General features: G+C 45.6%; 1 protein-coding gene across 7 annotated transcripts in view; it reads right to left on the bottom strand.

Moving 5' to 3' along the window:
• The window catches only part of fat3a (FAT atypical cadherin 3a), a 963948-nt gene that overhangs the window by 102704 nt on the left and 840054 nt on the right, over positions 1-21190 (bottom strand). For all 7 annotated transcript variants that reach the window (XM_038819007.1, XM_038819006.1, XM_038819008.1 and 4 more), the window contains 3 exons: positions 20727-20923; positions 20439-20592; positions 18707-18940 (listed from right to left, as the gene is read on the bottom strand). In XM_038819007.1, coding sequence (XP_038674935.1) covers positions 18707-18940; positions 20439-20592; positions 20727-20923 — 585 coding nt within the window. The remainder of the gene's footprint in view (positions 1-18706; positions 18941-20438; positions 20593-20726; positions 20924-21190) is intronic.

The following is a 21190-nucleotide window of genomic DNA, read 5'->3' as shown; positions in this document are numbered from 1 at the left end:
TCATATTCTGAAATAAACAGGTTGAAGATTGCATTGAAAAACAGAGCTGAAACTGTTACAATCATTATTTAATCACAATTTCTTACATATAACTTCATTTTGCACTATTCATAATAAAGGTACAAAAATACTTTTCTATTAAGTTCGAGGATCTGATGAAGAAAATATTGATCATGGAGACAAATGTTAAAAGTATTTAATCTGATTATATCTATACTCTTGGCATAATATAGGTTAGTGATCTAAGTTAAGTTAATTTTTTACAATAAGGCTAAGTGACTTTGAGCTTAATAATTGGCATTTAGTTTTAAAGCATTCAAATATAATTTTAGTAATTTCTAACATAACAAGGTATGGTCGCACAACAGGATATTCATTTGCCTGGCCAGATCATTAAGAATCTTGCGGTACCAAATGACAACTTCCAGCCTCCAATCTGTTGTATAAAGCAGCTCTTTCACGATTTCCAATTGCCAACTTCTGATTGTTGCATTGTTCATTTAAACTAATGCATATCTATCTCCATTTAGTTTTACTAAACAAATTTCATTAGATACTGACAGATACTAATAATAGCTGACCACCTCAGGGCAATATGCGTCTGGAGTACGACGAGTGCAACAACTCACCAAGCATAATGCAGAGACGCAGACCACTGAACACGTGATATCTGCTTCCAAAATAAGGTTTGCACTCTTGTTAATTAAAATGAAAATAAAATCTGGTGCTTTTATACATTGTGTCTCTGTGACGTGTGAACATGGTGGCAACACAATTTTGTTGTGTAGTGCCCATATTTTTGGTGTTATATGTGCTATTTTGGTTGCATGGCACAAAATTCCACCTTGTCGAGTGCACTAGTATGGGAATTGGAACGTGCATCCGTGGGCAGACCATGACGTCAGTTCGTGTCTAACCTAGATTTGACATCAGTGCTGCCATTATTTGGCCTTAGTGTTACAGCTAACACCCTCTCTTAAAGACGCACTGTTTAATATTGGTTCAGAAGTAGGAAGGATTCCCCCACCAGTGCTTTTAAAGGGATCACAATGATGTGTGTGTTAGGTCCCGATTCATTTCTACTTGGTAGTTTGAGGAATTATTAAAAGTCATTGTAATTGACAAGAAGGGGACGTCCAGTGACGGGCATGTGCTGAGCAGTCACAAATCAGGTGGCTCTCCTCCAGAATAAAATAGGCAATTTTGGATGAATTTAGCCTGAAAATTCAGACTCATTCTACCCGTAAACAGGAAGGGAAAAGGAAAGGTGCAATATGCCAGCAAGTGGGAGCTCAGGAGGCCACAGAGAAGGTAGAAGTGGTGGAAAAAGACAGGAACAGCAAGCAATCGAGTCAGCCAACCCATGAGGCGAGGGGTCCCCAGTCACCCCCGAGAGAGGGAGACCGACGACCCGGACAACCACCCCTGCGCACCACACCTGGAGATGAATGTAAGATTTTCCTGACGGAAGAAGTGACATGAGGGAGGCAATCAAAGTGGAGATCCAGGTGATGATTTACGGTGGCGGTAACGGAGGCGCTGGTCGCCACACAGACGGCAATCGACGGAAAGTGGAAGAAGCTGGAAGCTCAGGGGGAGACAATTGAGGAGCTTGAAAAGGCATTGACTGACCAGAGCAAAAGGATTGTTGCTCTGGATGCTGAAATAAAAAGATTGGTGGCGACGCAGTGGAGCCTGAAGGGGAAGGTCGGGGATCAGGAGAACCAGTCTTGGTGCCAAAGCATCCGGATTGTGGGCCTGCCAGATGTGATCGAAGGCAGGAACCTGACACACTATGTGGCCCAGGTGCTGGGCAACTTAGTCGGAAGAGACAGCTTCCCCAAGCCGCCAGAGATCGACAGGGCACACCGGTCATTCCAACCGAAGCCCAAGGCTGGGGAGCAGCCAAGGACGATAATTGGCAAACTATACAGGTACCAGGATTGGGAGAGGATCCTGCCTTGGGCTCAGTGGACCAAAGCAAGCAGTTGGAAGGACAAGGCAAGGCCAAGTTCAACCAAGTGAAATTGGCCCTGGACAAAAAGGAATAAAATTTGGGATGCTATCCCCAGCCAGGCTCTGAGTGACATTCCAAAGCAAAGAACAGTATTTTAACACCCTGGCAGAGGTGGCCGAGTTTGTGCGGACGAATGGCCGAGACAAAAAGCAGACAAGGCAGCGATGAGGATGATGCAGAGAGAGAAAGGAGAAAGAAAGTAATGGACATGAACAATGTTTGTGTGGGACAGTGCTGCCTCACTTTGAGCAAGAGCACCAGCTCACAGGAATGAATGGATCAGGAGACAGCAATTGATTAGGCATAGGGAGGGGGTGAGACCAGCCTCGGGAGGGGGGTGGGCCACCACACTAGTGGGGAAAGCTAGCGCTAGGAAGTGTGAAAGCAAGGGGGCCGTAGTGCATCTCCCAGTGGGGAGGGAGTGCCTCGCGGGGGAGGGGGGGCATGGGGTGAGGGGGAGGGTAGGAAGAGGGACAGTGGGGAAGGGGGGGAACATCATGAGAAGGAAGGGTTTTAGATTGGCTTCAGCAGGACAGTTTCGGGTTGAAGGAACAAGATGGTGCCATAAACAGCCACTTTGGAGGGTCCCTGGACAAAGGGAAACCGCTGGAATGCAGGGGCGCATCCACCAGGTAAGTATGATTAATCCCACAGGAAGTGGGGGACCAAAACCCTCCACCAGGATTATCACCTGGAACGTTAGGAGACATAACAGCCCGATGCAAAGATCCAGAGTCTTCAAACTGGGAAGTTTGAAAGCCGATATAGTCTTCCTCCAAGAGATACAGCAGAAGGACGGACTGCGGGAAAGGGCTGGGTGGGACAGACCATTGTGGGGGCATTGGTGGTGAACTTTCAGGAATCACTGGAGGCAGGGAGGGTCCCAGAGGAATGGACAATAGCTAATGTAACATCCATATTTAAGAAGGAAGGGAGGGAGCAGACAGGAAATTATAGGCCGGTTATCCTGAATTTGGTCATTGGTAAGATTTTAAAGTCTATTATTAAAGATGAGATTGCCGAGTACTTGGAAGTGGACAATAAAATAGGACTGAGTCAGCACGGCTTCGTCAAGGGGAGGTCATGTCAGACAAATCGGTTAGAATTTTTAGAATAATAATCATCTTTATTATTGTCATAAGTAGGCTTACATTAATATTGCATTAAAAAGCCTGTGGCTTTGCCAGGACAGTGGGCTTCTTCACTTACAGGGTACTATTGACAATACACAAATGACATTGCAGACACTGCATCTCAATGCAGTGGTGTACTACAACTTCAAAAGTTACCACTGACTGAATATATAATTCTTGTTATTATTGAGATCATGCTCAGCACATCATGCTAGTGAATGCTTGCTGTGCTGGCAGAGGTCATGCTGTTTGCATTCTGCAGCAGAGCAGTGTTCATACTGTCTTTTGCCGCAACCTGCGGGTGGTTGCTGACCTGGCTCAAAACTCTAGTCTGCAGCTGAGCACATTTGGCAGGATGCGTACAATGAGAACCATGCTGTCACATGAAATAGCAGACCATTGAGATGCTAAAGCAATGATTCCACTGCCTGTCCTGATGTGTTAGGCAGGTTGGTTCGATATGGACTGCACTCGATGCAGGGAAGTTAGAAACAGACGTCTAACACTGGAGAAGATCCAACGCTGTTTTATTCAACTATAGAACTGCTATACATATTCAGCTGTGGGTCGACACTATACTGATCTGACTGGTGACCTTGTATTAGCCTGACCAGACTGCATGGTGTTTGCACTTGTTAGCTCGTGGACTCTGACTGTCTCATTAGCTGGGTCCCGAGAGAGTGGGAAACCTAGTGCCCTCTGGCTTTATAGTGGTAGTGTCCTCTCTGGTGATTGGCTGTACTGTGTTGTATGCTTGCTGGTCATCCTATGTGTCAATCACTGCCTGTCTGCATCTCATTATATACATGAGTGGATATTATGACATGTACCACCTGGCAGAGCCCTCCAGTACAGGCTTGTGTCCTGATTCATGGTGCTCTGCTGTATCATTCAAACCTGGATTTCATGAGGGTGCAGCCATCTGGAATATGGTGGACAATTCAGGAGTAGTTCAGGAGGAGGCAGAGGAAATGAAGGAAGAGGAAGAAAAGGTGGAGGAGCAAGAGAAGGTTGAAAAGTAAGAGGCACCCGGCACATCACTGTTCTGGCCAGGTTTTAGTGATTGCCTTTACCGTCAGGTCTGTTTTTCCGAGGCTGATAGGGGACAGGGCCCCTTTGATTGCTCGGTCAAGATCTTCAGAGACGCCTGCTACAATTTCTTAAGTTGCCCTGCCCAGATGCCTGTAAGCATCTCAGCAGTTAGTGGAGTGGCCATAGATGCAGCAGCAGCCTCCACTATTTCTCAACAGGCCAAGTTCTCAAAGCTCCCGGGTCCGACAATGATTCTTTACTTTTCTGCTGCCAGGTTTTATATTCATTGGACATTCTTATCCCATCAAGCTAACAAAGTTTCCCCCCAAATCACCCCTGAAAACCAGGTGAAAAAGGCCAAAATCAAGTTACTCTGGTGGGAGCCACCTCATGTGTGACTACTCTTTACATGCTGTCACCAGAAGTCCCCCCTTTCCTTACAGTTATACAGATTTTTAAAAATTGTTTGGGGTTCTCGTCCGGTATCGTAACAAATGTTGGGGTCTGGCCCGGTATCGTAAGACCAGCTTTCTAATCTCCAGATCCACTGCCACATGCTCAAGCCAAGGCCTCAACAATCCTAGTAATTTGCTAGAACACAGTTGGGCCACTGTGAGACCCTGAAAGACACTTTGCTCTTTGGTATTTGCAGCCATGATGACAACAATCTGAGCCTGCATGGCAATAAGCTGCCATTTTAGAACGTCAATCAGAACTGCAACTGCAGTGCCCAGATATTGCATGGCTTAAGCTGGTGCTGCAATGAAAGCTTGAGACATCGGTCATCAGACGCTGCTCATTTTCAGGTTCCTAAGCGTTCTCATGTAGCTGACTATAACTTCCGCACTGGGAAGGTTAGATCATCAGCACTGTGCCAAGTTGGTGCTAGATTCCAGTTGTGCTATTTGGCAGACCTAATAATAATAGTAGCTTATTGTCACAAGTAGGCTTCAATGAAGTGATTGTGAAAAGTCCCTAGTCGCCACATTCCGGCGCCTGTTTGGGGAGGCCGGTCCGGTAACCTGACCTGACAATGCACCAAGCATGTCTGTGTGCACGGCCACCAGCGGTTTTCAGTATGCCATCCCATCCAAGTCCTTATCTGAGTCCTCTACAGTAGAATTTGTCCTCAGCAGAGTTGGCATCTGTGCTATCTTTTCTCCCATACTGGCTGCAGCCATTTCATGCCCCAAATGTCATCACATGCAGATTCCACCTAAATGCTATCCTTTGAAGAAGGTATAATGCCAGTATCTGGCTGGTAACGATGAGTGTGAGATCAAGGGATGGGTTTTTAACTCTATCAGTCTCTTGTTCCTTCTGCACTTCAGCATCTGACCAGTTGACAATGCTTGGATATCCGAAAGTAAAAAGGTGCAAAGCTAGGATTGGGACGAGGGAATTGAGGGAAAATAAGAGGTGCAGGTTGACACCATCTGCAGCCTGTAAATCATAAGGGATTGTGGGCTAAATCGGATGCAAAAGGTGGATTAGTTGGAAACATCCTGTCATCCTTTATTTATTTGTGGCCACCCTATTGATTGCCAACACTTTTTCCTCCATGGACCTGAAAGGTATGCCTATGCCTGTGCCTGCACTGGACCCCTGCCCTGCTCCATTCTCTCTCACCCCTTCCCCATAACATAATTGGTGCTGCTGCCTCCGATTATGGGTCACTTTGTCAACAGTGAATAGTCAACAGTATGTGTCAGTTGCGAGATCTGATTACCAGCCTTGCAAAAGTGCTGAGTGTGTGAGTGTGATGTAAGACAATGAATATTGGGTGAGTTGTGTTTGTTGCAGACTTGCTTGATGAGTGAAGAGGGAGTGTGTGAGGCTAATGGTTCATTTGTAAGAGTATTAGATTTGAAGATGTTTTCACTAACCTTCATTAATCACTTGCATGAGGCCACTGATTTTTTTGTGGCACTGCATTCAGGTCCTCAGAGGTAGATTTTTAAAAAACTATATATTTTTCTTAAGAAATCTTTTCCTATATAAAACCTTCGCAGCCATACTCGTACAATAATTACAATATTTGAACACCTCACAATCCCTCAAAACCAAAAAAAAACAAAAACCAGTCCCTTAATTCCCCCAGCCTAACATCTGATGGTAACCACTGGATAAAAGAAATTACTGCAGATGCTGGAATCTGAAACCAGAACGAAAATGCTGGAAAATCTCAGCAGGTCTGGCAGCATATGTGGGGAGAGAAAAGAGCTAACGTTTCGAGTCCAGATGATCCTTTGTCAAAGCTAAAGACAGAGAAAGTGGAAAATATTTATACTGTGGAGTGAGAATGAAAGATGAGTCATAGCCACAGAAACCCAGGGAAACGCAGGGCACCCTGTCCAAACTTCCTTCCAAACAGAACTCGCCTTCGATCTATAAGCAGAATGGAACCTGTTCTATCAACATTAGCCGACTATAAATATTCAATATCTTCCCTTCCCCTGCATCCACCACTGAAAGAACTCCATCCATCAGCGAGTGTGCGAAGGGGAAGGAAGAAATCTCATTGCTTACAAAGTTGTGTGCCTGATAACATCAAAGCTCTTGGAACCCGGTACTTGCACAATCACTTTTCAAAATCAGCGAACATCCCATCGACAAACAAATTCCCAAACCGCTCCAGCCCCTCCTCCCTCAATGTTCCAAATGATGAGACCAAGGCCACTGGTACAAAACGATGATTTTCACAGATTGGGGCCAACAATGACATAGCACCCAGCTTAAAATGCTGCCTAAACTATTCATATTCTCAAGGTGGTGACCAGCATTGGACTGGAAGTCTATTTTGCCGGGAAGAACGGAAGGGGAGCCATAACCAATTTTAAATTGGAACCACTACAGGTGCGCCTCTCCATTCGCTCCAACATTTGCTGTCCAATAACAAAATACCAGATTGGACAACACCAGTCCCTCCGACTGCCTAACCCTTTAAAAAACACACTGCGGATCCATGGGGCGCGATTCTCCGCAAATGCGGAGAGTCGTAAAGGCTGCCGTGAAACCGGCTGTGTTTCACGGCAGCCTCCGCGCCCCATCCCGGGACCCGATTCACCCCCCCGGTCGGGGCTAGCATCGCGGCCCCGGGAAGAACGGCAGCACGGGCTTAGTGAACGTTCGCTAAGCCCGGCCGCCAAGACTCACGGCGGCTGATGCGCACGATGACGTCAGCCGCGCATGCGCGGGTTGGACGGCTCCAACCCACGCATGCGCGGATGACGTCATCGCGCATGTGCGTCAAACCCGTGCATGCGCGGTCCGTCATGCCCCTCAGCCGCCCCGCGGACTGATCCTGCGGGGCGGCGGAGGGACAAGGAGTGCGCGGGAATCGAACCCGCTGCCCGCGATCGGTGCCCACTGATCGCGGGCCCATGCCACCCTTGGCAATCGGTGGCATGGTTGTGCAGAACGGCACTTTGCGGCCGTTTTCACGAACTGTGATAGCAGGTGTGTTTAAATTCGTGAAAACGGCCGTAAAGGCCTGGGAAATCGGCCCATCGGATAGGGAAGAATCGCTGCTCGCCGTAAAAAAACGGCGAGCAGCGATTCGTGTCGTGGGGCGGCCGTGGGGGGGAATAGCGGGAGGTCGTGAAGGCCCTTCCGCTATTCTCCGACCCGTCGTGGGGGGCGGAGAATCGCGCCCATGGGGTTTTGTCCACCCAAAAAAAATATATGATTTAACTGACTTTCACAAAGGACGATTTAGGAAGGAACATTAAAAATAAAAACCTTGGGGGGATATTCATCTCTACCGACTGAACCCAAGGTTAGAGAGAAGTTTTGCCGCTTCTTCAGATCAGCCCTCAACGCATTGACCATATCCCCAAAATTTTGTTTATTGAGCGAGGGACAATCATGGGCCACTGGGATTCCCAGATAACGGAAGCTGGACGTGGCCAGTCAAAAAGGCAACCTCCCCAGATCGGCTGCCCTCCTTGGGAGATTCACTGCAAAGCATTCACTTTCAACTTATACCCTGAGGTGGAGTCAAGAATCGCAAGCAGCTTCATTATCTCACCTGCACTGGTGAAGGGTCCATCACATACAATAACAAATCGTCTGCATACAATGACACCCCATGCTCCCTCCACCCGATCTATCCCCCTCTACATTGTGGATGACCTCAAATGCTATGGTCAGTGTAGCAATCCACGGGAGGCAGGAGTTCCGTCACCACACCAATATTTATTTACAATAACGATATTACAGGAGCAGCTACAAACAGTGCTGCTAGCAGTCCAGTCAACTTAAGACTGCTCACAAAGCCTACACAGGTGATTATATGGGCCCCCTCAATGAGCTATCATTGAGGGAGCTCATACTCCAATTGGCCAACCAATAAAGCCAATTGGAGTTCATTACACCCAGAGGCTCAATTGTTAAGGCAAACAATAGCGGGAACAGTGAACACCTGTCTCGTGCCTCTTATCAGGTGGAAATAATTTGAACTCAAATATAAGAGCTGAATCCAAGCAATAAATTTAGGCCCAAAGCCAAACCTACCAATGATCTCAAACAAATAACCCTACTCCAGCCCATCAAATGCCTTTTCCATATCTAATGAGATAATCACCATAGGGGTTGTAAAGGGGGACAAAACAATACTAAACAGTTTCCGGACATTGGCCGACAACTGCCTACCCTTAACAAACTCCATTTGCTCCTCCGATATAACCCCTGGAAAGCAAGGCTCCAAATGCGTAGCCAAAACCTTCGTCAACAATTTTGCATCTACATTCAGTAACAAAATAGGGTGATATGACCCACACTCTGCCAGATCCTTTATTCTTCTTTTCGATAAAGGAAATCGACGCCTGCGCCAATGTGACCGGCAATGTCTACCGAGACATAGAATTCTTAAACATTTATAACAGCAAAAGGGCCAGCTGTCCCGCAAACAGCTTGGAACATAGAACATAGAACAGTACAGCACAGAACAGGCCCTTCGGCCCTCTATGTTGTGCCAAGCCATGATCACCCTACTCAAACCCACGTATCCACCCTATACCCGTAACCCAACAACCCCCCCCTTAACCTTACTTTTTAGGACACTACGGGCAATTTATCATGGCCAATCCACCTAACCCGCACATCTTTGGACTGTGGGAGGAAACCGGAGCACACGGAGGAAACCCACACACACATGGGGAGGACGTGCAGACTCCGCACAGACAGTGACCCAGCCGGGAATCGAACCTGGGACCCTGGAGCTGTGAAGCATTTATGCTAACCACCATGCTACCGTGCTGCCCCATTTGATTGGGAATCTGTCTGGTCCCGGCACCTTGCCTGACTGCATCAGACCTATGCATTTCATAGCCTCCTCTAAGTTCAGTAGGGACTCCAGTTCCTCGCTTCTCTCCTGCTCCACAAGTGGGATAGACAAACCATCCAAGAACTCCAATATTGACAACGTGTCCTCCAGGGGCTTCGACTTGTAAAGATTATGATAAAATGCCTTCAAAGCGTCATTAACCTTGGCTGGGGCAGAGACCAATCTGCCACCCAAATCCTTTACCTGCACCATTTCCTGAGAAGCCGCCCAACTTCTCAGCTGGTGCCCCAACAGGTAACTAGCCTTATCCCCATGCACATAAAAGCCCCCCTCACACATCGCAGCTGGTGCACCACCTTTTCAGTCGATAGCAGCCCAATCCCCAACTGCAGTTTCTTTCTACTTGCCAGTAGCTCCGGTGACTGACTAACCGAATATTGGCGATCTACCTCCAAGATGACATCCACCAACCTCTACCTCTCCACCTTTTCACTTCTCTCCTTTTGTGTCTTGTAAGAAATTATCTCTCCTCTAATAACCACCTTCAAAGCCTCACACAACATGGAAGGCAACATCTCCTCACTTCTGTTAAACCCCAGTTACTCGTCAATGGCGGAGGAACCCTCTCTCAGAACCTTTATCCACCTACAATGACGCCTCCAAACTCCACAGGGGAGGCGCTTAGTAGGGCCAGACCCCAGCACCAAATCCACAAAATGTGGAATGTGATCAGAGATCACTTTCACCGAATATCCTGCCCCCATCACTCATGGTAGCAGAGACCTACCTACCACAAATAAATCGACCTTAGAATATACCTGATGTACTTGATAATAATAATAATACTACAAAGGAAAGAAAAATCCTTCTCATCCGAATCTAAAAATCTCCACAGAGCTGCTGCCCCCATCTGTTCCATGAAGGCCAAAAGAACCATTGCCAGCGTGGGTATCGCTGGCTGGGCCAGCATTTATTGTGCATCGCTGAGGGCATTCAAGAGTCAACCACATCAACAGCATTAAGACATTGACTTTTAAGAGTCAACCACATTGTTGTGGATCTGGAGTCACATGTAGGCCAGACCAGGTAAGGACAACAGACTTCCTTCCCTAAAGGACATTAGTAAACCAGATGGGCTTTTACAACACGGTAGCTAGCACAGTTGCTTCACAGCTCCAGGGTCCCAGGTTCGATTCCCGGCTTGGGTTACTGTCTGTGCGGAGTTTCACTTTCTCCCCATGTCTACATGGGTTTCCTCCGTGTGCTCCGGTTTCCTCCCACAGTCCAAAAATGTGCAGGTTAGGTGGATTGACCATGCTAAATTGCCCTTACTGTCCAAAAACGTTGGGTTGGGTGGGGTTACTGGATTATGGGGACAGGGTGGGGGTGTGGGCTTAGGTAGGGTGCACTTTCCAAGGGTTGGTGCAGACTCGATGGGCCGAATGGCCTCCATCTGAACTAGAAATTCTATGATACTATGAATCGACGATAGCTTCACGTTCATCTTTAGACTTTTAATTCCAAATGTTTTTATTGAATACAAATTTCACCATCTGCCATGGTGCAATTCGAACCTAGGTTCAGAGAATAACTCTGGATCTCTGTATTACTAGACCTGTGACAATACCATTGTGCCACTGCCTCCTCTGCTGCCTCGCCTTATCCAATTGAGTATCCAATACATAGTTAAATACCGCTCCCAGGGTTAGCTGGTGTGAGGCAAAATCAAGGATTAAAGTCAGCAACCTTTTGATAAAAGATGTGCCATCCCGGTTTGGGGCATATACATTGAGCAACACCACTGGAGCACCCACCAATAACTCACTAAACCATTACATATCTCCCATTCGGATCTGTCAAAATCTTAGCCGTCGATAAAGCTATCTTCTTATTCTTCAAAATCGTTGCCCCACGGGCCCTAATGACAAATCCTGAATAAAACACTTGCCCCACCTAACCCTTCCGTAACCTTATCTAATCTTTCACCCACAAATGGGTCTCCTGCAATAGCACCACAGTACCCTTCAAACTCCTAAGGTACGCAAACACCCAAGAACTCCTTACCGGGCCGCTCAAACCCTTCATGTTCCATGTGACCAGCCGGATTTTGGGGGGGGGGGGGGGCGGTCATCTCTCCCCTCTGTACTAGAGTAAGCCGTTTCCACCCGTGAGGCGGCCCAACAACCTTTCAAGGAGAATCAACAACATGCCAATCCCAGATGCAACCAAATCCCCCAACACAACCAAACAACAAAATATTCTGGTACCGCCAGAAAACTAATACCCCCTCCCGCCGACACCAGACCCAATCAGCCCAGCAAGCATTGACCAGGAAACCAAAGACTCCCCACTCCACCCTCCCCACAAACCTCACCCAACATGACAACAAAACCCCTCAGCTCACTTCTCCCCCCCCCCCCCCCCCCCCCCACCCACCACCATTGTATGAGCTGCAGATATCCCCATCCCTTCATTCCCATTAACTATTTTATCTAGCGGGGTGGCCACCACTCAAGAGTACTTTTCATAACACCAAAATTCCGCAACACCAGCCAAGTTCAACTTTATTAGTTCCAGAAAAGATGGAAAAAAACAGGAAGAAGCACAAACAATAAACAACCCCATCCCTCCAACCCCCATGATAAAATTCCACATAAAAAATTACCAAACCGCCCAACAAACATCCGATCAAATACTAGAGATCACCCACCCGCCTCCATACAAACATTACCCAACCAATATAAAGCACATTTATTTCAACCCCAGTCCATTTCTTTGCATGAACGCTTTAGCCTCCTCTGGAGTCTCAAAGTACTTGGGTTGGATTCTCTGTTCCTGCGTCTAAATACTCCCTTTACGAGGTACATTCTGGGTTTAACTAGGACGCTGGAGGTATGCTAGAAGTCATATACAGCATAGTGGAAAGGCTGCTCATTCTTTATTCAATAAATTTTGAAGCTTATCAATCAGATATTAATGAGGCCCAATAGAAGGTGTGTTTTGCACTCACCTTACCTTAACCTTTCATCCAAAACCTGCTTTAGGTTAAAATCCTCTTTATTGTATTTAATAATTTGCTTTTTGCGTTATAATCAAACAGACAGATTAAAGTTTACATATACTTGTACATTAATGAGGCATAAGCCACTTCATTCATAACATCTGCACTTCTGTCTCACATTAACTCATGGACTGTCAATATTCAGAGTGACACAGATCCAGTCATGATCTACAGCTGAAGAAAGGCCAAGGTATTTTGGAATAGTTACATTCAGTAAATCTTTTGTTTTAGATAAAGTTGGTATTGAAGAGGACAATGCAATCAGAATGAAACAGCTGGACAAAGTGTGCATAATAGGGCTGCTAACTTTTTCTCAGTCCAAGACCTGATTGGGTGGAAAGGGATACCAGAAGACATGCTTGTGATTTCAAGGTTTGTTTTTTAAAAACAAATGCAATGTTGAAAAATCAAGATTACTTACAGCAAAAATGATTTGATTATGGAGGGTACTCAGTTAAGCACAATCCTTTTCTCAAATTCTCTACACATTAACAGGCGCTTATTTTTCCACAGGCATTGCTGAACAAGCAACAGTGGGCAGCATGGCAGTACAGTGGTCAGCACAGTTTCTTCACAGCTCCAGGGTCCCAGGTTCGATTCAAGGCTTGGGCCACTGTATGTGCGAAGTCTGCACGTTCTCCCAGTGTCTGCGTGAGTTTCCTCCCGGTGCTCCGCTTTCCTCTCACAGTCCAAAGATTTGCAGGTTAGGTGGATTGGCCATGCTAAATTGCCCTTTGTCCAAAAAGGTTAGGTGGGGGTTACTGGGTTACGGGGATAGGGCGGAGAAGTGGGCTAAAGTGGGGTGTTCTTTCCAGGGGCCGGTGCGACTCGATGGGCCTCCTTTGGCACTGAAAATTCTATGATCTATGATCTCATCAGGAGCAGAACCCTAATAATATTTCCCTTCACTAAACAAAGAGAGGTTGAAGTTAACTGTAGTGCCCCAGAATTACCGTACATTTCGCAGGTACATATTGTGAAGATCATTAAGTACTTGTTCTTTCAATCATTAAAGTGACCTTGCTGTCAATTTGTGAAAATCATTTTTGCTCACATTTGATATTAATGTAGCATGAAAAATCACCCAACTTTGAAAGAAGGGCTGGGAATTTTCCACACCCATTTTCGGCAGGTGGGAAATGCGGAGGGGGCGGAGAATCCAATGATAGTCCCAAAACAGCTTTTACGCTGGCAGGATTTCCCACTGAAATTGGTCCCACCTGATTTTATTTTGGCCCCCGGCGAGGAATGCCTGCTGAGTCTGCACTTGGCCACATATTGTGCACTGAGGAGCTACTGTATGCAGGAAGAGATTGGGGTAACACTTTTAAATGCCACCCAATTTCTTGACTCCCCCTCAACGTGACACCCAGACCCCCCAGCTCATCTGTTGGGTGATACTCAAGCCCCCCCCCCCCCCCCCCCCCCCCCCCCCCCGCCGCATTCCACCACATACCAGTGGGGCATGACGTCTCGCCGGAATTGGTTTGAACCCGCAAGGCGTAATGGTCATCAGGAATCCCGGGGAGGCCTCTCCCAGGATCTACCGCTGCATCCTTTCCTGATAAATTGCACCCAAAGTTTTACAGCACAAAAAGAGGCCTTTCAGCCCATCGCATTTGTGCCAACCATCAAGTAACTATCTACTCTAATTCTATTTTCCAACATTTGGTCCGTAGCCTTGTGCTGCATGGCATATCATTTAAATGCTTATTAAAATGCACCCGATAAATATAAGTTGTTGTTTTTATTATTGGTTCCACTGATATATGATTAAGACTTCAAATTGTGACTCAGGTTTCAATCTAGTTCTGGGGTAAGGACTTACTATGTGTAAGTTTAGGATGTGAAGTAGCCAAAAATGACAATTGTATTATTAATTTTAACTTTTCTAGAAACTTGGCACAGTAAGAAGTCTTACAACATCACATTAAAGTCCAACATGCTTGTTTCAAACACTAACTTTCGGAGCACTGCTCCTTCCTCAGGTGAATGAAGAGGTATGTTCCAGAAACATATATATGGACAAATTCAAAGATGTCAGACAATGCTTAGAATGCGAGCATTTGCAGTTAATTAAATCTTTACAGATCCAAAGATAGGGGTAACCCCAGGTTAAAGAGGTGCAAATTGTCTCTAGCCAGGACAGTTGGTAGGATTTCGCAAGCCCAGACCAGATGGTGGGGGGTGAATGTAATGCGACATGAATCCCAGGTCCCGGTTGAGGCCGCACTCATGTGTGCGGAACTTGGCTATAAGTTTCTGCTCAGCGATTATGCGTTGTCGCGCGTCCTTGGAGAACGCTTACCCGGAGATCAGAGGCTGAATGCCTTTGACTGCTGTAGTGTTCCCCGACTGGAAGGGAACATTCCTGCCTGGTGATTGTCGCGCGATGTCCGTTCATTCGCTGTCGCAGCGTCTGCATGGTTTCGCCAATGTACCACGCTTCGGGACATCCTTTCCTGCAGTGTATGAGGTAGACAACGTTGGCCGAGTCGAATGAATATGTACCGCATACCATCCGCTGCAACTCATCATTACTGGGCAGCAGGGTAGCATGGTGGTTAGCATAAATGCTTCACAGCTCCAGGGTCCCAGGTTCGATTCCCGGCTGGGTCACTGTCTGTGTGGAGTCTGCACGTCCTCCCCCTGTGTGCGCGGGTTTCCTCCGGGTGCTCCGGTTTCCTCCCACAGTCCAAAGATGTGCGGGTTAGGTGGATTGGCCATGCTAAATTGCCCGTAGTGTCCTAATAAAAGTAAGGTTAAGGGGGGGGTTGTTGGGTTACGGGTATAGGGTGGATACGTGGGTTTGAGTAGGGTGATCATGGCTCGGCACAACATTGAGGGCCGAAGGGCCTGTTCTGTGCTGTACTGTTCTATGTTCTATCCACTTCATTCTGGATCACAACGTCTTCACCTTCGACAACAAGTTCTTCATCCGGACACACGGAACAGCCATGGGGTCCAAATTTGCACCTCAATACGCCAACATCTTCATGCACAAGTTTGAACAAGACCTCCTCACATACACAGGACCTTCAGCCAACGTTATACACCAGATACATCGATTACATATTTTTCCTTTGGACCCACGGCAAAGAATCACTGAAACAACTACACGATGACATCAATAAGTTCCATCCCACCATCAGACTCACCGTGGACTACTCTCCAAAATCAGTTGCATTCTTGGACATACTCGTCTCCATCAAGGATGGTCACGTTAGCAATTCGCTTTACCGCAAGCCCACGGATAACCTCACGATGCTCCACTTCTCCAGCTTCCACCCTAAACACATTAAAGAAGCCATCCCCTATCGACAAGCCCTCCATATACACAGGATCAGCTCAGACGAGGAGGAGCGTAACAGACATCTACAGACGCCGAAGGATGCTCTCGTACGAACTGGATATGGCGCTCGACTCATCGATCGACAGTTCCAACACGCCACAGCAAAAACCGTACCGACCGCCTCAGAAGACAAACACGGGACACAACCGACAGAGTACCCTTCGTCGTCCAGTACTTTCCCGGAGCAGAGAAACTACGACATCCTCTTCGCAGCCTTCAACAAGTCATCGATGAAGATGAACATCTTGCCAAGGTCATCCCCACACCCCCACTACTTGCCTTCAAACAACCGCACAACCTCAAGCAAACCATTGTTTGCAGCAAACTACCCAGCCTTCAGAACAGCGACCACGACACCACACAACCCTGCCGTGCCAATCTCTGCAAGACGTGCCAGATCATCGACATGGATACCACCATTACACATGAGAACACCATCCACAAGGTACGCGGTACATACTCGTGTGACTCGGCCAAAGTTGTCTACCTCATACGCTGCAGGAAAGGATGTCCTGAAGCGTGGTGCATTGGCGAGACCATGCAGACGCTGCGACAACGAATGAACGGGCATCGCGCGACAATCACCAGGCAGGAATGTTCCCTTCCAGTCGGGGTACACTTCAGCAGTCAAGGGCATTCAGCCTCTGATCTCCGGGTAAGCGTTCTCCAAGGCGACCTTCAGGACGCGCGACAACGCAGAATCGCCGAGCAGAAACTTATAGCCAAGTTACGCACACATGAATTCACACCTCTTTAACTTGGGGTTACCCCTATCTCTAGATCTGTAAAGATTTAATTACCTGCAAATGCTCGCATTCTAAGCATTGTCTATATATGTTTCTGGAACATACCTCTTCATTCACCTGAGGAAGGAGCAGTGCTCCGAAAGCTAAAGTTTGAAAGAAACATGTTGGACTTTAACCTGTTGTTGTAAGACTTCTTACTGTGCTCACCCCAGTCCAATGCCGGCATCTCTACATAAACTTGGCAGTTCTGTATATATTGCTCTTCGAGGGTACACACACTTGCGTTGTTGAGCTTATTTAACATAAAACATTTCCAATAAAATGCAGAAAATGCTCAAAATACAGAATAGCTGAGTCAGTAACTGTCAAGAGAAAAGACAGGTAATGATGTTTTAGTTGCAAACTATTCTTCGGAATGGTCTTACTGAAGGGTATGCATGCAAAATGATCCATCCTTCTTTCCAGGTGCTCACTGATTTCTGGATATTTCCAGCATTTTGCTTTAATTATAATTGTATTGGTTGCCTTGTGTTCAGCTGGACATATTTGTAGTTTACTTAGACTGGAGTGACAGTAATAAGTCTTTAAGAGTGGCATTGTAGCCAACTCTATTCCAAGTTGAAAAGTTCAATTTAGGAAGACTTGTTCAAGGAAGGACGTTGTTTTTAGGTCAACTGCATTGTCAAGTACGCTGACTACACTTTGGAACAATGGAAATTTATGGATTCTGCCCTCAATCAAGGTCATACATAAGCACACCAAATGAAAACCCAGGGGATGAATTTCCTTGGCGTTTTTTGTGTTCTACTGCCAGAGGTCCAATAGTAACTCCACTTGTGTAATAAACAGGTTTTCTGTCTAAACTATGACGAGGGAAAAAGAGAAGGCCCAAGGAAATTCATCCCCATAGAATTATACTGATGATTCAAAAATAGAATTTTTTTCAATTTCTACCCAGAACACTTTGTAACTACAGATTTTACTGCAAACTGGAAGCTCATTTCACAGTTCACCTGCAATAAGTGGCAATTACCTAATGTGTTAACAACTGCTCATTCAACCCATACTCTACACCGATCAGCACATACATTCTTCAGAGAAGTGCCAAATGCTGAAGTGTCTGCCTCTTACATGGTTAATGTTTCACTCGAGATTGGAATAAATAATTAATTATCCATTTTACTGACACAGCTCTGAGCCACAAATTCAATGCTCAAATTGCACTCCTTTATTACCTAATCAGAAGAGATGCTGATTGATTGTACAGTTGATGCATCAAATATCAGTAAATAATATTGTAGCTTGAATCAGGTTTAAAATTAATCAATGATAACCGATACAGACTATTTGATTCAATTTTTCATCTTGCCAGTAAGATTGGGCATAAAACATGTAAGCAAAGATGTTGACTGGAACGGGTTAAAGTATGCAGGAGGGTTAACTCTGCATTGCGCATGTGTCTTTATTTATCTATTAGTTGCTGTGTATAATGTTTACGTGTTAGTTGCTTTTTAAAACTGGATTCTGTCTGAAAAATATAGCTGGTGACACATCAGCATACATGGTCAAGGCCAGGAGATCAAGCAGAGATCCAATGGCATTAGAACAACAAATGTCTGCATTAGTAGCATCTTTAATATAGAAAACTGTCGAAGAATTTCACACTGGTGAAAGAAAAAATAAACACTGACTCTGTTCCAAAGGAAATATTAAATTAGGTAGCTAAAAGCTTGGTCTGGCCCGCGGTCGGGGCCCACCGATCCGCCCGGCTGGCGTGGCGCCAAAGGCCTTCCACGCCGGCTGGCAGGACGCAAACCACTCCGGCGCCGTCCTAGCCCCTGAAGGTGCGGAGGATTCTGCACCTTTGGGGCGGCCCGACGCAGGAGTGGTTCCCGCCACTCCACTGCACCATTCCTGCCCACACCGCTAATTCCCGGAGAATCCCGCCCAATATTTTTGTGGTTAGTGAAGTTGCTATCACATATAATAAATTGAATGTGTTGCATTTGCCCAATTGCTTATTTTGGTGGACTGTATACCACCATATAGTAAGTGTTTCAAAATATTCAGTGACTTACCTATATCTGAGTCCATTGCTTCAACCTTTGCCAACAAAACCTTTGTTGCTGTGTTCTCATATACAGACTGAGTATAATGATTGGAGGAGAATACAGGGGGGTTGTCATTCACATCCTCCAATAACAGAACTATTCTTGACTGGCAGAAACGCCCACCTCCATCTGATGCCCTGGCAATCAAATTATACACTTCCGTTTCCTCGCGGTCTAAAGCGGATAATGTTTTCAGTTCACCTGTAAAGTAATCACAACAAGTAGTAAGTTTACAAAAGTATTAGCTCACAATTACCTAGAAAATAACCCAGTAATCAAAAGCTGATGAAGAATTACAAATAGAAACTAGTTGTGATGGTGTTAAAATTAAGAACAGAATCATTCCAAGGGAAAATGATTCGAACTTTGATGAAAGCAAAATGAAAAACCCGTGCATGGTGCATGATGTCATCAGCTGTTAACAGACTCATAATGAAACACAGTTTGTAGCTATGTCATGCTTATGTACAATACCTAACTATCATAAGCTAGAATGCATACTGAAGTGAAAGTCTTTCAATACAGGAACACCCTTTGAGGCACAACATATAGATATCTCAAAATCAGTTCACCAGCTGATCTCCCACACGGTAGCATTATGGATAGCACAATGGCTTCACAGCTCCAGGGTCACAGCTCCAGGGCTACTGTCTGTGCGGAGTCTGCACATCCTCCCTGTGTGTGCGTGGGTTTCCTCTGGGTGCTCCGGTTTCCTCCCACAGTCCAAAGATGTGCAGGTTAGGTGGATTGGCCATGATGAATTGCCCTTAGTGTCCAAAATTGCCCTTAGTGTTGGGTGGGGTTACTGGGTTATGGGGATAGGGTGGAGGTGGTGACCTTGGGTAGGGTGCTCTTTCCAAGAGCCGGTGCAGACTCGATGGGCCGAATGGCCTCCTTCTGCACTGTAAATTCTACGATAATTTCATGATCTAACTGTGATGTACATTGACATATTTAACGTGGGGCCTGCTTATGCATAGTCATTATACAGATCTTTTAATCAGGTTCCTATCCTCTTCTGAAAATACATGTTCCTTAACCTTTTTTTAAAATACATTTAGAATATCCAATTATTATTTTTTCCAATTAAGGGACAATTTGGCATGATCCACCTACCCTGCACATTTTTGGGGTAGTGGGGGTGAGACCCACAGGGAGAATGCGCAAACTCCACACGGATAGTAACCCAGGGCCAGGATCGAACCTGGGACCTTGGTGCTCGAGTCAGCAGTGCTAACCATTGCACCACCGTGCTGCCCTATTTTCCCCAAAGTTTAATGAACCACAATCTTCCCTCTGATTTTTGGTTTATTTGTAAAAGCTCTGGTGTTATTTCCTGCCTGTACATCATGAATATGGGTCTTGGCTTTGTGCAATTTTGTATATCCAAAAGCTGACTGGTTGTAAAATGTGAATAGTTGACAGCTATGATAATTCTGTACAATAAGAGAACACTCCAATGCCTTAGTAAGTACATATTTTGGTGTGAAAGTGAGCCATACAATCTCAGGTTTGATGTCTAGTCTGCTGTGAATTCACAGATCACAAAAGCTTTGCTGGTCAGTACACCTCAGTCATTGGGGAACTCTCATCTGTATTGCTTAAGTTGAATTTTAACGTAGTCGATCTCACCCTTTTATTACTTATACCAATTTATAATCTGAAACAAAATCCATACTGAGGTTACAGAAACATTTACCGTTTTCTGGTTCCAGGAAAAATTTATCTGAGCCAGCTCCATGCAAAGAATACCGTATTTCTGCATTAGAACCAATGTCAGCATCATGAGCACCAATCCTCAGAATAACTTTATTTGGTGCAATGTCTTCCACGATTGTCATTGTGTAGGTGACCTGCAGGCATTCAACAGCAACACAGTGTCTCAGATGTAGCTCATACTTCAATAAGTTAAACAATTTAAACATTAGAACTGTAGATAAGGATTACTCACAATTCAGAAAGCAATAGACAAACAGATGAGACTTACCTGATCACAGATAGGGCTGTTATCATTCGCATCCAGCACTCGAACTTCTACCACTGCCTTTGATACAAAAAGTCCATCAGTGGCTGTGATATTCAGTAGATAAATATCCTGTTCCTCGCGGTCTAATGGTCTCTTTACATAGACCTTCCATTCGTTTTGCACGAGCCCAAGGGCAAACTTTCCTTTAGGATTTCCTCCTATACACATGTTTAGAAAACATATAACTCAAACTATTGCAATGTTGAAAATAATTATTATTTGAAAAATCGCACTAATCCAGTAACATAGTCAGATAAGGTTCAGTTTAATAAAACATTCAGTGTTAGTTCATTACTTGGGGTGAAAGAGTTATGGCATTGATGCATTTTTTATCGGTGATGTACAACAGTTTATTCAATAATGCTCAGATCAGATACAAGCCTGTGAAATATCAAGTTAAACTCCCATTACACAATAAAAGGCTA

This window comes from Scyliorhinus canicula, chromosome 14 (genome assembly GCF_902713615.1).
Source record: "Scyliorhinus canicula chromosome 14, sScyCan1.1, whole genome shotgun sequence".
In the NCBI taxonomy this organism is placed as follows: Eukaryota; Metazoa; Chordata; class Chondrichthyes; order Carcharhiniformes; family Scyliorhinidae; genus Scyliorhinus; species Scyliorhinus canicula.
Note: the sequence above shows the minus strand (reverse complement) of the source record. Positions and strands in the feature narration are given on the sequence as shown.